This window comes from Orcinus orca, chromosome 20, assembly GCF_937001465.1.
Source record: "Orcinus orca chromosome 20, mOrcOrc1.1, whole genome shotgun sequence".
Classification (NCBI taxonomy): Eukaryota; Metazoa; Chordata; class Mammalia; order Artiodactyla; family Delphinidae; genus Orcinus; species Orcinus orca.
This window is the reverse complement of record NC_064578.1, coordinates 45,988,640-46,001,846: the sequence shown is the minus strand read 5'-3', so window position 1 is coordinate 46,001,846 and position 13,207 is coordinate 45,988,640. Positions and strand designations below refer to the sequence as shown.

At 49.5% G+C, this 13,207-nt stretch overlaps 1 protein-coding gene across 5 annotated transcripts; it reads left to right on the top strand.

Moving 5' to 3' along the window:
- Nucleotides 1-36: 36 nt before the first annotated feature.
- Nucleotides 37-9,248, top strand: RINL (Ras and Rab interactor like). Of its 5 annotated transcripts, XM_004271385.4 has the most exons (14): nt 37-267; nt 1,348-1,439; nt 1,639-1,798; nt 3,075-3,177; nt 4,136-4,208; nt 4,292-4,356; nt 4,613-4,762; nt 4,848-5,246; nt 5,647-5,964; nt 6,215-6,346; nt 6,498-6,661; nt 6,744-6,791; nt 8,005-8,078; nt 9,072-9,248. In XM_004271385.4, the coding sequence occupies exons 2-13, from the start codon at nt 1,387-1,389 to the stop codon at nt 8,038-8,040; spliced, it is 1,701 nt and encodes a 566-aa protein (XP_004271433.4). In that variant the 5' UTR covers nt 37-267; nt 1,348-1,386; the 3' UTR covers nt 8,041-8,078; nt 9,072-9,248. The 5 variants fall into 5 exon arrangements, with proteins under 5 accessions (XP_004271433.4, XP_033286896.2, XP_033286898.2 ...); XM_012533492.3 differs by lacking the exons at nt 37-267; nt 1,348-1,439 and adding an exon at nt 2,271-2,540 and having other exon boundaries at nt 1,667-1,798; XM_033431005.2 differs by having other exon boundaries at nt 37-1,798.
- Nucleotides 9,249-13,207: the final 3,959 nt, after the last annotated feature.

Sequence of the window (13,207 nt, the reverse complement as noted above, 5' to 3'; positions counted from 1 at the left end):
CATGAGAAAGGGTGCAGGGTGCCGAAGGGTGCCGAGAGGGGACTCCTGGGGCCGTGGGAGCCTCATGGTTCTTACCCCTGGACTCCCAGACTGCCAGGGTCCCTTCCTCCAGAGCCCGGTCACCTAAGGCCTGAGCCCCCGGAAAGAGGGAGGAGGGTCGATTTCAAATACCCCCAGCCCCGCCTCTTCCCCCTGCCCACTCAGCTTCCTCTCTCTGCGAGGAACACTTTCACTTCCTGCTACTCCAGGCCTCCCCTCGGAGAACAGGTAGGGGTCCCCAGGGACTGAGCAGCTGGCATCATCACCCCCCCACTGACCCACTGCCTCCCTGAGGTATCAGGCAGCTGCCGCCGTCCCATCCTGCCCAGCACCACCCATCTCCTTCTCCCCTTCTCATGGGACCCAGGCAAGCATCTGTCTCCCTCCCCCCACCCCTCCTGACTGCTCTCCCCTGGCCAGGGCACCTGCTCTCTGTCCCCCACTTCCTAATACCCTGGGCTTCTGGTCGGTGGGCTGATTGATTTGTTTAGCTGTTTATTTTCCATCCCCTGTACCCACCCCAAGAAGAATGGAAGCCCCTGGGAGCAGGGGCCTATTCTGCCCATCACCCTTTTCCTCAGGCACCCTTTTACCCTACTCTGGGCCTGTACTCAATAAATATTTGTTGGATGTATGGGTGCACGGATGGATGGATGGATGCATGGATGGACCTAGGACTCCTACTCCTGGGACTGCTGCAGGGAAAATATTTTAGAATGCCCACCTTAACTGATAACCCACTGTAGGACTCTCTACCTGGTTAGAAGGGTTGGGGTCCGATGGATAGAGGGACAGATGTGTGATAAAGCAAAAAGAATAATAGTAAAATCTAGGTAGCGGGTATGTGGATGTTCCCTGTAAAATTATTTCAGCTTTTCTGAATGTTTTAAATCTCTCATAATAAAACGTTGGGAGAAAATATCTGAGGGCTCCTCTGTGGTCTGGGAAGGGAGGGAGAGGAAATGTGGTATAACATTTGTCACCGTTACAGAGTGCCTGCTGTGGGCAGAGCCCCTTTCCGGGCACTGTATTTTGACAAGGTTGTTAGTTAGCTGGTCCACATTCATAAGGCTGCACCGGATGTTATAATCTGAAATATTACCCTACCGCTTGGTAAATAGCTATCAGTTTGAGTCACCTTCCTCCCCCACTACGTCAAGACTCAAGACTCCTGGGATCCCCAGATCTCCCCACCATCCAGCAAATAAAGAATTAATACCTGGCACAGCAACGGGTCTCAAGTCCATTCTGATTGGTCAAGGTCTCTGCCATGCGGGTTGTAAATAGACTTATCTTCCTCCCTGCCAGAGGCCAGACCATGGCTCACTGGCCTTCTGCAACCTGAGGATGATGGTACGGCCAGAGGACAAGGCCTCAGCAGGCCCCACCGATGGGGAGAGGTGAGGGCTGCTGGGGCTGTCTCCAACTCCTGCCCCTGGATTCAGAAGCCCCTTCCATCCAGTTCCCACCCGCCACAGGACCCAGAACCCCATCTCTGACCCATTGCCCCTGGGCTTCCCCTTCCTGTACCTTTGACCCCATCTCAGTGTCCAACTGCCTTCCTCTGTCCCCTGGTCTCCTGGTCCCTGCATGTCCCAGACTAATCCCATCACAGGCGAATGGAGCAGGTGAGACCCCCTTAAGAGTCCTTGGGACCCCAGAGCCACTCCTTCGCCTTCAGAGGACATGGGGGGTGTGGCAGATCCCAGAGCTGGATGCCCAGGATGCAAAAGCCCTTCTGGAGCTGTGGCCGCCAGGGGTAAGTGCTCACAGCCGGGGACCCTCTCTGACCCTCCCCATGACACTCTGAATCAGTTCAGACCCTGCTGGTTGCTAGTGACAACACAGACCAGGCAAACTGAAAGGCTACTTATTGATTCAAGTGACTGAAAAGCCCAGAAGTAAAAGTAATTTCAGGAATGTCTGGATCCTGAACATCAGACAATGTATACATTTCTCTTCATTCCACTTCTTGGCTTTGTTTTTCTGTTTTTCCCTTTTTTTTGTTTGTTTTTGTTTTGCCACAAGGCTTGTAGGGTCTTAGTTCCCTGGCCAGGCGTTGAACCTGGGCCCTCAGCAGTGAAAGCGCAGAATCCTAACCACTGGACCGCCAGGGAATTCCCTTGGCTTTGCTTTAAACTGCAGGGAATTCTAAATATTTGGGGATGCAAGTAAACACTTGTTCTATAATAGCTTAGATAAATAGGCATTTATCTTTCTAACATAACCAGAAAGGTAGCTGCAGGCTCCAGTTCTGCTCCTCAGGTGACATCAAGGCCATCTTCTCTGCAATTCTCCTGGACTTCCCTCATGGTCATGCAGTGGCTGCCCCAGACCCAAGCACATGTGTGCCTTCCAGGCAGGAGGAAGGAAGAAAGGAGGCACCAGTTGCATTGTTTTCTTTTACTAGGAAAAACAAAAGCCTTCACAATTGATTCAGAATATACGGATAAGGCCCAGGTAGCAACATTTTTAAAAGCTCACCTGGGAGTTATACAGAGGTGAGAACCACTGCCTACATCAATCATTATCCATCTTCTATGGCTGGGCCTATTAATGCCCTGAATAAAGCTGGAGTTCTGCAAGGAATAGGGAATAGATCTGGATAAAGCAACAAACAGGTATACCACGGTTTCCTCCTCAGGGAGGCTTTCTCTTTGTAGTTAGAGAGATGGCTGGCCCCAGCTCAGGGCCACATCTCGCCAGCTTAGCAACCTCAGTGTAAAAAGAGGCCTCTTTCCAAAGGGCTCCAGCAAAAATCCTGTGGAAGATTTCCATTGGCTGAGCTTGGTGCACGTGCCCATCTCTGAACCAATCACAGTGGTCAGAGAACACTGTCAATCCTATTGGCTAGGTCAGGTCATGGACCCACCCCTAGGGCTTGACGGAGAGTTAGTCACCCACAGGACCTAGAGTAGAGAGTGGAGTAGAGAGTTTTCTAAAGGAAATTTGAGGTGTGGAACCCAAAATAAGGGCAATGGATGCTAGGCAGGCACAAATCCTCTTCAAGCTGAACTTTGCCTCCATTCCCCCAGAGTTTCCTGGTCATAGGACATGATCCCAGACAGGTCCTTGTGTTGAGGACAGGACCTTCACCAGGGGAAATCAACACCTACCAGATACTGAAGCTTCCTGGAGGTGAGGAGCCTATACCCCCAAGTTTGCAGTCCACAGCAAATTTATCACCAAGATTGGTCAGTTTTAATTCTAAAATATCTCCTGAATCTCCCCAATGCTCTCTACCTCCATCACCCTAATCCTAGCCACCATCACCTCTTGCCCAGACAATATCAGTAGCCTCCTCTCTGGTCTTCCTGCTCCCACCCTTTTCTTCCATTCTGAACACGGCAGCCAGAGTGATATTTTCAAACATCAATCAGATGTTATACATTCCTGCCCTAAACCCTGCAAAGGACATGCAACATCTTTAGATAAACATTAAACTCCTTACAGCCCATCATGGCCTATAAGGTGATGAATGATTAGCTCCTGCCCACCTCTCCATCTACAGCCCTTCATTCTCTCTACTCTAGACACACTGTTTTCTCTGTTTCTTGAGCATGCTAAATGTGTCCCAACTTCAGGGCCTTTGTATTTGTTTTTCCTGCATGAATGCCCTTCCTTGAATGGTTAGTTTAGTCTCCATCGTTTAGGCCTCTGTAGAAATGTAATCTTCCTTGACCACCACAGCTAATGAGAGCCCTGGTCACTTTCAATCACTCCATTTCATTCATAGCACTCAATACATTATACACTTATCTTTATTTGTTTACTCATTCATTTTTGTCTCCCTCCACTAAAAGGTAAACTACAGGAAGACAGAGAATGTATCTGCCTTTTGACAACTGTATCCCTAGTGCCTGAAAATGAATAGGTGCTCAATAAATATTTGTCTAATGAATGAATCCTATTTGGTGGCATAAGTGGAATGCAAGCCTAAAGTCACAGGAAAAGATAGGGACTGCAAGGGTAGAAATTTCCTTGTTCTGAAGGTTCTTGGGGGACCTGCAGGACTGGGGAAGAGAGAGTCCCAGGGAAAAGAAGGCTGCTACCCCTCGAGTTTTCTAACTTGTTCCTCCTTGCCCTCTCCCCGCAGGTGTGTCTCTGGAGTCCTCTAACCTCTGCATGTCAGACCTGCCCCATCTCCTGGCCTTCCTATCAGCCAGCAGGTACAGGTCACCTTTCAAAAGGGCTAAGGGGGATCCTTCCCTATGATACCTCACCCATACTGTGACTCCTCATTTTTTCTCAGGGATGTTTTGCCCAGAACACTGCTCTTGCCCCCTCCCACTCTAGGGCCTGGAGACCAAAACACAGGTGAGGCATGATTCTCTAATGGAGGAAGAGGCCACCTTTCCACCTCCTTAGTCCAGGAGGATGGTACTTGAGGGACCAAACTACAGGGTTCGAGGGAAGATAAGGCTGGGGTTTGAGAAAGGTGGGGGGGGTGCTCAACTCCTGGGCCCAAATGAGGAGGTGCCAGGGACCAAGCCTCAGTTCTTCCAGTAACGAAGCTGGACACTAAGGCTGGCCCCTTGGACACCTGGGACACCTCACTTCTGCTGGCCCCCAGATCCTCTGCAGATTGGCAGCATCCAACTCAACACCTCAGGGAGGGTGTTCTTTGTGGTGAACAAGCTCTACCTGGAGACCCACAGAGGGTGGGAGATGGAGCAGACGCCCCCAGAGACAACTCCAGAGACTGCCGAGAGACATGGTCCAGGTTAGATGAGCAGGGCCCCGGGCCCCTGAGGGATGAAGGAGCTGCCGCCACTGTTTTGTGGAACTCAACCCTCTCTCCCCATCAGCCCCCAGGACCCCAGCCCCTCACCAGGTCTCCTGGGTGGAAGGCCCGCTCAGCCCAGAAGTACACCATCCTAGGCCAGCTCTGGCCAGCCTGGTGGAAGAGAAGAAGGAGGATGACTACAAAGATGAAGAAGAGGGAGCTGAGGATGCGCTCACGCGTCACATCCGGGCTCTAGCCAGGGCCCGGAGCAGCTACGTGGCCAGGCAGTTCCGGGGCTTTCGGGTGCGCCTCACCTCAGAGGCTGAAGGTCCCCACAGGCCTGGGGACCCGGCCACAGAGCTGCTTCAGGATATGCGGCACCTCCTTGCTGACCTCCAAGATCACTTAGCAAAGGACCCCGATGTCAGGGCTGTCTTTGAGAGCAGGGCTCCCGGGGCCCCCCAGAAGGACGAGGATCTAGGTAATGAGGAGGGCTGAGAGGGACCTTAGGGCCACTCTCCCAACCCGCACAGGTTCACGTTTGCCATCTCTTGGCCCTACATAGGTGTTCACACCCAACTTCCTTCTCTCCATCTGTGTGCACACCTGTTTCCTTTTCCACTCACACGTCCTTTCCTACATGTAGTAATACCTATTCTGTTCACCACTGCTCCATCTCACACACGTGTGACAGCCATACTCTCCCACGCGCTCGTTCACACCCAGGCTCCTTCTTCCACACGTGCTCACACCTAAGTCTACACAAGTGGGTGGCCACAGGCTAGGAAGGTGTTGCGGTTGGCGAGGGTGGGTCGCTGGAGAGAGAGGGTAGGCGTGGGTCAGCCTGGCGACCCTTCCTTCACCCATCTCAACCCCTGCAGGCCCCGCGGTGGAGGCGGCCCTGTGCCGGGCGGTGCTGGCGCCTCTGAAGCCGGCCCTGTGGACTCGACTCCGCACGCTCCGCGCCCCAGCTCTGCGGCAACTGCGGCGGCGACAGATAGCCCTGCGGGCGGAGGCGGGGCCTCCGGGAGCTCAGGGGGCGGGGCATGAGAGGCGGGGCCCCGTCCCCGCCCTGCGAAGCCGCATCCACGCGCGCCTGGCGCGCCTCCACTCAGCCTGCGCCCCACGCCGCAAGGTGTCGCTCCTGCTGGCGGTGTGCAGTGACGTCTACGAGGGCCTGGCTCGGGACGAAAACCAAGGTAAAGGAGGAGTCTTGAATGTGGAGTGGCTTGAGGGTTACGGGAGCCAGGTAGGAGGCTCCCGTGCACACGTCGAGGGGAAGATGGCATGCTCTAGCAGGAGGCGTCTACGCGGGCCGCGGGAATCTAGTAACGGGCGTTTGCATGCCCGGCAAAGTGGAAGGGCAGCCAGCACTTGCGGTCCTGGGGATCGGATGGAAGGTGCCTGCACGCCCCGTCCACCCCAGAGCCTGTCCTCCGGCTCCCCTAGAGCCCCTGGGGGCCGACGCCTTCCTGCCAGCGCTAACAGAGGAACTAATCTGGAGTCCGGACATTGGGGAGACTCAGCTCGACGTGGAGTTTCTCATGGAGCTCTTGGATCCGGACGAGCTACGGGGAGAGGGTGACGCCCCAGCCCCAGAACGCCGGGACCCAAGAGGGAGCGCCCTAGGCCGCCCGCCTGCAGCGGGAGGGAAGGTGGTCAACCTGCAGGGAGCCTGCAGGCGGCCAGGGAACCTGAGGGGGCTGCGCTGACCTCCCCTTCTTGCCCCTAGCCGGGTACTACCTGACCACGTGGTTTGGGGCCCTGTACCACATTGCCCACTACCAGCCCGACACGGGCCGCGCGCCCCAGGGGCTCAGCTCTGAGGCCCGGGCCTCCCTGCGCCAGTGGCACCGCAGGCGGACGCTGCATAGACAGAGGCCCACCGAAGCCCAGGTGATCGCCCCTCTGGACTGCGGGTGGAGGGGAGGGCTGGATCTGTTGCCTTTCTGACACAGGCTCCTGCCTCTCCCCACAGGCCAAGCTGCCCTTTGAGGAACCATGGACAATAGAGATTGTGCAAGAGGCCAGTGATGATTAGAGTCTCAAACCCTTCTGCTCCGCAAGAGGATTCGGGAGGCACCTAGGGCAGCACCAACTTCTGATCCCTGTAGTTTAGACTAGAGGCAGCAAGAAGGAGGGGCTCCCAGGAAAAGGAAACGGGTCTGAGGGAAGACCTCTGAGCCTTTGCATTGGCTATCCCTGCTTCCTGGAATGCCATTCCCGGATATCCACACTGCTCCTTCCCTCCCTTCCTTCAGGTCTTTAGGCAGATGTCACCTTCTCAGTGAGGCTCTCTTCCAGACACCCCTGTCTAAAACCACAGCTTCTCTGCCTTGACCCTCTCTGTGGTAAACAGAATAATGCCCCCCCAAGATGTTCACCCCCTAATCTCCATACTCTGTGAATATGTTACCTTAAGTGGTAAAAGGGACTTTACAGATGTGATTAAAATAAGGATCTTGGACTTCTCTGGTGGTCCAGGGGTTAAGACTCCGCGCTTCCACTGTGGGGGCTGCGGGTTCGATCCCTGGTGGGGGAAGTTCCGCATACCGTGGGGTGCAGCCAAAAAAAAAAAAAATTAAGGGTCTTGTGATGGGAAGATTACCCTGGATTCAGGTGGGCCCGATGTAATCCCCAGGGTCCTTATTAGAGGGAGGCAGTGGGGTCAGAGTCAGAGGAAGAGATGTGATGATGCAAGCAGAGGTCGGAGTGATGTGTCCAGGAGCCAAACAATGTAGGCATCCTCTAGAAGCTGAAAAAGACAAGGAATGGATTTCCCCCTGGAACCTCCAAAAGGAACTCAGCTTTCGATTTTGTTTTTTTTTATTAAAGTATAGTTAATTTACAATGTTGTGTTAGTTTCAAGTGTACAGCAAAGTGATTCAGTTATGTATATATATATATTATTTTTCAGATTCCTTTCCATTATAGGTTATTACAAAATATTGAGTATAGTTCCCTGTGCTATACAGTAGGTCCTTGTTGTTTACCTATTTTATGTATAGTAGTGTGTATATATTAATCCCGAACTCCTAATTTATCTCTCCCTCCCTCCCTACCTCTGCTATCCCTTTTGGTAACCATTAGTTTGTTTTCTATGTCTGTGAGTCTGTTTCTGTTTTGTAAATAAGTTCATTTGTATCTTTTTGGGGGGAAGGGATTCCACATATAAGTGATACCATATGACATTTGTCTTTCTCTGTCTGACTTACTTCACTTAATATGATAATCTCTAGGTCCACTCAAGTTCAGCCTTTGATTTTAGACCCTAAGACATATTTTGGACATCTGACCTTTAGAACTGCAACAGGTAATAAATGGGTGTTTTTTTAAGCCACTAAGTTTGTGGTAATTTGTTACAGCAGCCATAGGAAACACTCCCCTACCCTGATCTTTTTTTTTTTTTCCATAGAAGCTTTCACTTCCAATCATTCCATATAATATACTTATTTACTGTGTTAATTGTCCATAATCTTCTCCCTCCCCTTAGGACAGTGCTGTCCAATAGAAATAGAATACAAGCTATACATGTAATTCTAAATACTCTCATAGCTACATTTAAAAATAAAAAGAAACAAGTGAATTTAACTTTAATAACATATCCGATTTAACCCATTATATCACTTCAACATGTAATCAATATTTTTGAATTATTGAGATATTTAACATTCTTTTCGTGTGTATCCTAAATCTTCAAATTCCAGTGTGTTTTACACTGCAGCACATCTCAAGCGCTCAATAGCCACTCAGGGCCTGTAGCTACCATTTTTAGACAGTGAGTACAGCCTTAGGACGTCAGCTCCAGGAGGCTATCGATCTCTGTTCTGTTCATAGCTGTATCCTCAGTGCCTAGACAAATGCCTGGCACACAGTAGGTGTTCAATAAATACTTGTTCAATGAACACATTTTCTGTGGTAGGCTGAAAATGGCTCCCCGCAAAGATATCCATGTCCTAATCTCTGGAATCCATGAATGTTACCTTATTTGGAAAGGGGTCTTTGCAGATGTTATCAAATTAAGGATTTTTTTTCCCACACCCTGAGGCTTGCGGGATCTTAGCTCCCAGACCAGGGATTGAACCTGGGCCCACGACAGTGAAAGCGCTGGGTCCTATCCACTGGACCTCCAGGGAAGTCCCAAATTAAGGATTAAAATGGAGGGATTATCCTGGAATATCGAGGGGGGCTCTAAATGCAACCACATGTGTCCTTATAAAAGGAAGGCAAAGGAAGACTTGACACAAACAGGAGAAGGCACTATAAAGGCAGAGCAGAGAGAGATCTGAAAATGTTGGCCTTGCAGATTGGAGTGATGTGGCCACAAGCCAAGGAACACTTTCCAGAAGCTGGAAGAGGCAAGGAACGGAGCCTGCAGAACAAGTGTGGCCCAGCTGACACCTTGATTTCAGCCCAGTGATACTGATGTTTAATTTCTGGCCTCCGGAACTGGAGGAGAATAAATTTCTGTTGTTTTAAGCCACCGAGTTTGTAGTCATTCGTTACACCAGCCCCAGGAAACTTACAGAGTCTCAGCACTATTAATGAAAAGGAAAAATAAGAGTAGAATTAATACTCAACCTCATTCCAGCAACAAGGACATTTGTCTACTAGAAAAATAGGAAAATCCCTCTTAATCCATCTAATGAAGAGATGCATTGCCATTAAAATTTTACATTTTATAATGATCAAAATGCTGTAATTTTAGATGTCACTGAAAAATGTCCCAGGGAATAGAGTTTTTTCACAATTGTTTTTGAAAGCCAAGAACCTTGAGGATGGCTGCATTGGGCAGTGAAGCAGGAAGAAGGGATTGGAGAGACTGCAGGACACAGTATCTGATCTTATGTTCATACAGCACTGAGCGGGGTGGTCAGACCCCAGGAGATGGGAGGAGTCATGTCCTGTAAGAAGGAGCTGACCTCCAGGGCAAGCAGGGCATCAAGAATTTCATTGATTTATTATGTGTTTATGTATGTACATATGTATTTATTTATTTTAAATTGTAGGAAAAATATATAATTTACGCTCTTATCTTTTTTAAATTTTTATTTATTTATTTTTGGCTGTATTGGTTCCTTGTTGCTGCAGGCGGGCTATCTCTAGTTGGGGCGAGCAAGGACTAGTCTTCGTTGTGGTGCACGGGCTTCTCACTGCGGCGGCTTCTCTTGTTGCGGAGCACCGGCTCTAGGCGCGCGGGTTTCAGTAGCTGTGGGTCGCGGGCTTAGTTGCTCCGCAGCATGTGGGATCTTCCCAGACCAGGGCTCGAACCCATGTTCCCTGCATTGGCAGGCAGATTCTTAACCACTGCACCACCAGGGAAGTCCCTACACTTTTTTCTTTTTCTGTTTGTTTGTTTTTGTTTTTTGGCCATGCCGCATGTGGCATCTTAGTTCCCCAACCAGGGATGCGACCCGTACCCACTGCACTGGAAGCTCAGAGTCAACTACTGGACCACCAGGGAAGTCCCCCATCTTACGCATTTATAAGTGTGCAGTTCAGTAGTATTAACTATATTCACATTGTTGTGTAACAGATCTCTGGAACGTTTTCATCTTTTAAATCTAAAACTACCCATTGAACACAGCTCCTATTTCCCCTTCCCCCCAGCACCAGGCAACCACCGTTCTAATTTCTGTTCCCATGATTTTGACACCTCTAGATATCTCATGTAAGTGAAATCATACAGCATTTGTCTCTTGGTGAACTGGTTTATTTCACTAAGCATAAAGTCCTCAAGCCTCATCTGTGTTGTAGCATAGGACAGGATTTCCATCTTTTAAACTTTTTTTTTTTTTTTTTTTTTTTTTGCGGTACGTGGGCCCCTCACTGCTGTGGCCTCTCCCGCCGCGGAGCACAGGCTCCGGATGCGCAGGCCCAGCGGCCATGGCTCACGGGCCCAGCAGCTCCACGGCATGTGGGATCCTCCAGGACCGGGGCACGAACCCGTGTCCCCTGCATCGGCAGGCGGACTCTCAACCACTGCGCCACAAGGGAAACCCTAAACTTTTCTTTTTTTTCTTTCTTTCTGGCTGTACCACACGGCATGCGGGATCTTAGTTCCCCGACCAGGGATCAAACCCATGTCCCTGGTAGTTGAAGCGTGGAGTCTTAATCGCTGGACCACCAGAGAAGTCCCCCATCTTTTAAAAGACTGAATAACATTCCATTGTTTGTATATATCACATTTTGTTTATCTAGTCATCCTTCTGTGGACAACTAGGTTGCTTCCACCTCTTGACTATTGTAATACTGCAATGAACAAGAGGGTGCAAATATCTTTTTTGAAATCTTGCTTACATTTCTTTTGGATATATACCCAAAAGTAGCATAGCCAGATCATATGGTAATTCTATGTTTAATGTTTTACAACTGTTTTTAATTTAATTAAAATTAATTTTTTAACAGTTTATCTCTAGGCTGTTTTCCTTAACAGCTGCACTACCTTACATTCCCACCAAGAATGCACAAGGGTTCTGATTTCTCTACATCCTTGCCAACACTTATTTTTCTCTTTTTTGGATAGTAGCCATCCTAATGGGTGTAAGGTGATTATCACTGTAGTTTGGGCTTGCATTTTCCTAATGATTAGTGACGTTAGGCATCTTTTCATATGCTTGCTGGCCATTTGTACATCTTCTTTGGAGAAACGTTTATTCAAGTCTTTTGCCCATAATTAAATCGGGTTATTTGTTTTGCTGTTGTTGTTGAGTTGTAGAAGCTCTTTGTATCCTGCGTGAGTATGTCTTGTGGACAGCCCCACTTGCTGGATTTGTCTGATGTTTCTTCACGATTAGATTCCAGTCCTGCAGTTAAATGAAGAATACTGTGGAGGTGAGGCTTGGTCCTTCTCAGTACCTCCCATCAGGCACCCCGTGATCTGTGATGCTAAGTTTGCCCATTGAGTTAAGGAGTATATTAGTCTGATTGGACTGCTGTAGCAGAATACCACAGACTGGGTGGTTAAAGAACAGAGATTTGTTTTCTCATGGATCTGGAGGCTGGAAGTCTATTAAGGGGTCAGTAGGGCTGATTTCATTCTGAGGCCTCTCTCCTTGCCTTGGAGATGCCCATTTTCTCCCTTTGCTTCATATGGTCTTTCTTTTGTGTGCGTCTGTGTCCTAATCTCTTCTTCGTATAAGGACACCACTCACGTTGCATCAGGGCCTGCCCATATGATTTCATTTTCACCTCTTAAAGGCTTTTTCTCCAAATATAGTCACATTCGGAGGTACTAGGGGTTAGGACTTCAACATATGAGTTTGGTGGGGACACACAGTTCAGCCCATAATAGGAAGTGACTGTCAGATTTCTTCCCATTTGAATTATGATGTTATCCGTAGGTGGTACATTGAGACCCTGTGAATAACCTGTCCCCCAACAACTTTTTTACCCAATGCTTTCAGCACCTCTTTTTTTTTTTTTTTTTTTTTTAGATATTGGGGGTAGGAGTTTATTAATTAATTAATTTTTTTGCTGTGTTGGGTCTTCATTTCTGTGCGAGGGCTTTCTCTAGTTGCGGCAAGCGGGGGCCACTCTTCATCGCGGTGCGCAGGCCTCTCACTATCGCGGCCTCTCTTGTTGTGGAGCACAGGCTCGAGACGCGCAGGCTCAGTAGTTGTGGCTCATGGACCTAGTTGCTCCGCGGCATGTGAGATCCTCCCAGACCAGGGCTCGAACCCGTGTCCCATGCATTAGCAGGCAGATTCTCAACCACTGCACCACCAGGGAAGCCCCACCTCTTTTTGATCCTTACTGAATCATTGGATTTATTTGTACTATTATATTCTATTCATGGCTGTTTTCCACTTCCTGGAATAAAATGATGTTTCCTGTATAAATAAATGTGTTGAATTTTTTAAAAAAAACAGTGAATCGATTTAAAGAAAATGATTAAGTAGCTAAGCGTACAGGTGATGCGTGGATACGACGCAAAGTATGGGAAAGTGAAACCAAATGGCTGATGTTTGGGGTATCACTGGTTTAGGGCTTTGGCTACACTTTGGAGCTCTGGGCTTCGTGCTGGATGCCTCCTCTTGGCCTCCCATTCCCACGGTGTCCCAAACTGGCCACAGCATCTCCCTGAAACCCATTCCTTCTAGTGCCCATCTCAGGGGGCCCCCCGATCCCCTGGTCCCTAGGCCAGCCAAAGCTTGAGCCTCGTCCTGCACCCTTCCTCTCCCCACTCCCTCCCACCCCATCCTCCCTTTCCACAGCCCCATCCTGGTCCAGCCCCAGCCTCCCTCTGCCTCCTGGTTCCAAGTCCTGGGGTCCTCTGCGATACCCACCCACGTGGCAGCCAGAAGGGAATTTTAAAAGTAGATCTCAGAGGTCTATCTCTCAGGCCAGAAATTAGGTTTGCAAGAAACACTATTTTATTTTTTATTTAGAGAGATACACATTCCATAGGCAGAATGTGGACCATCTCAGGTGGCGTGGGGG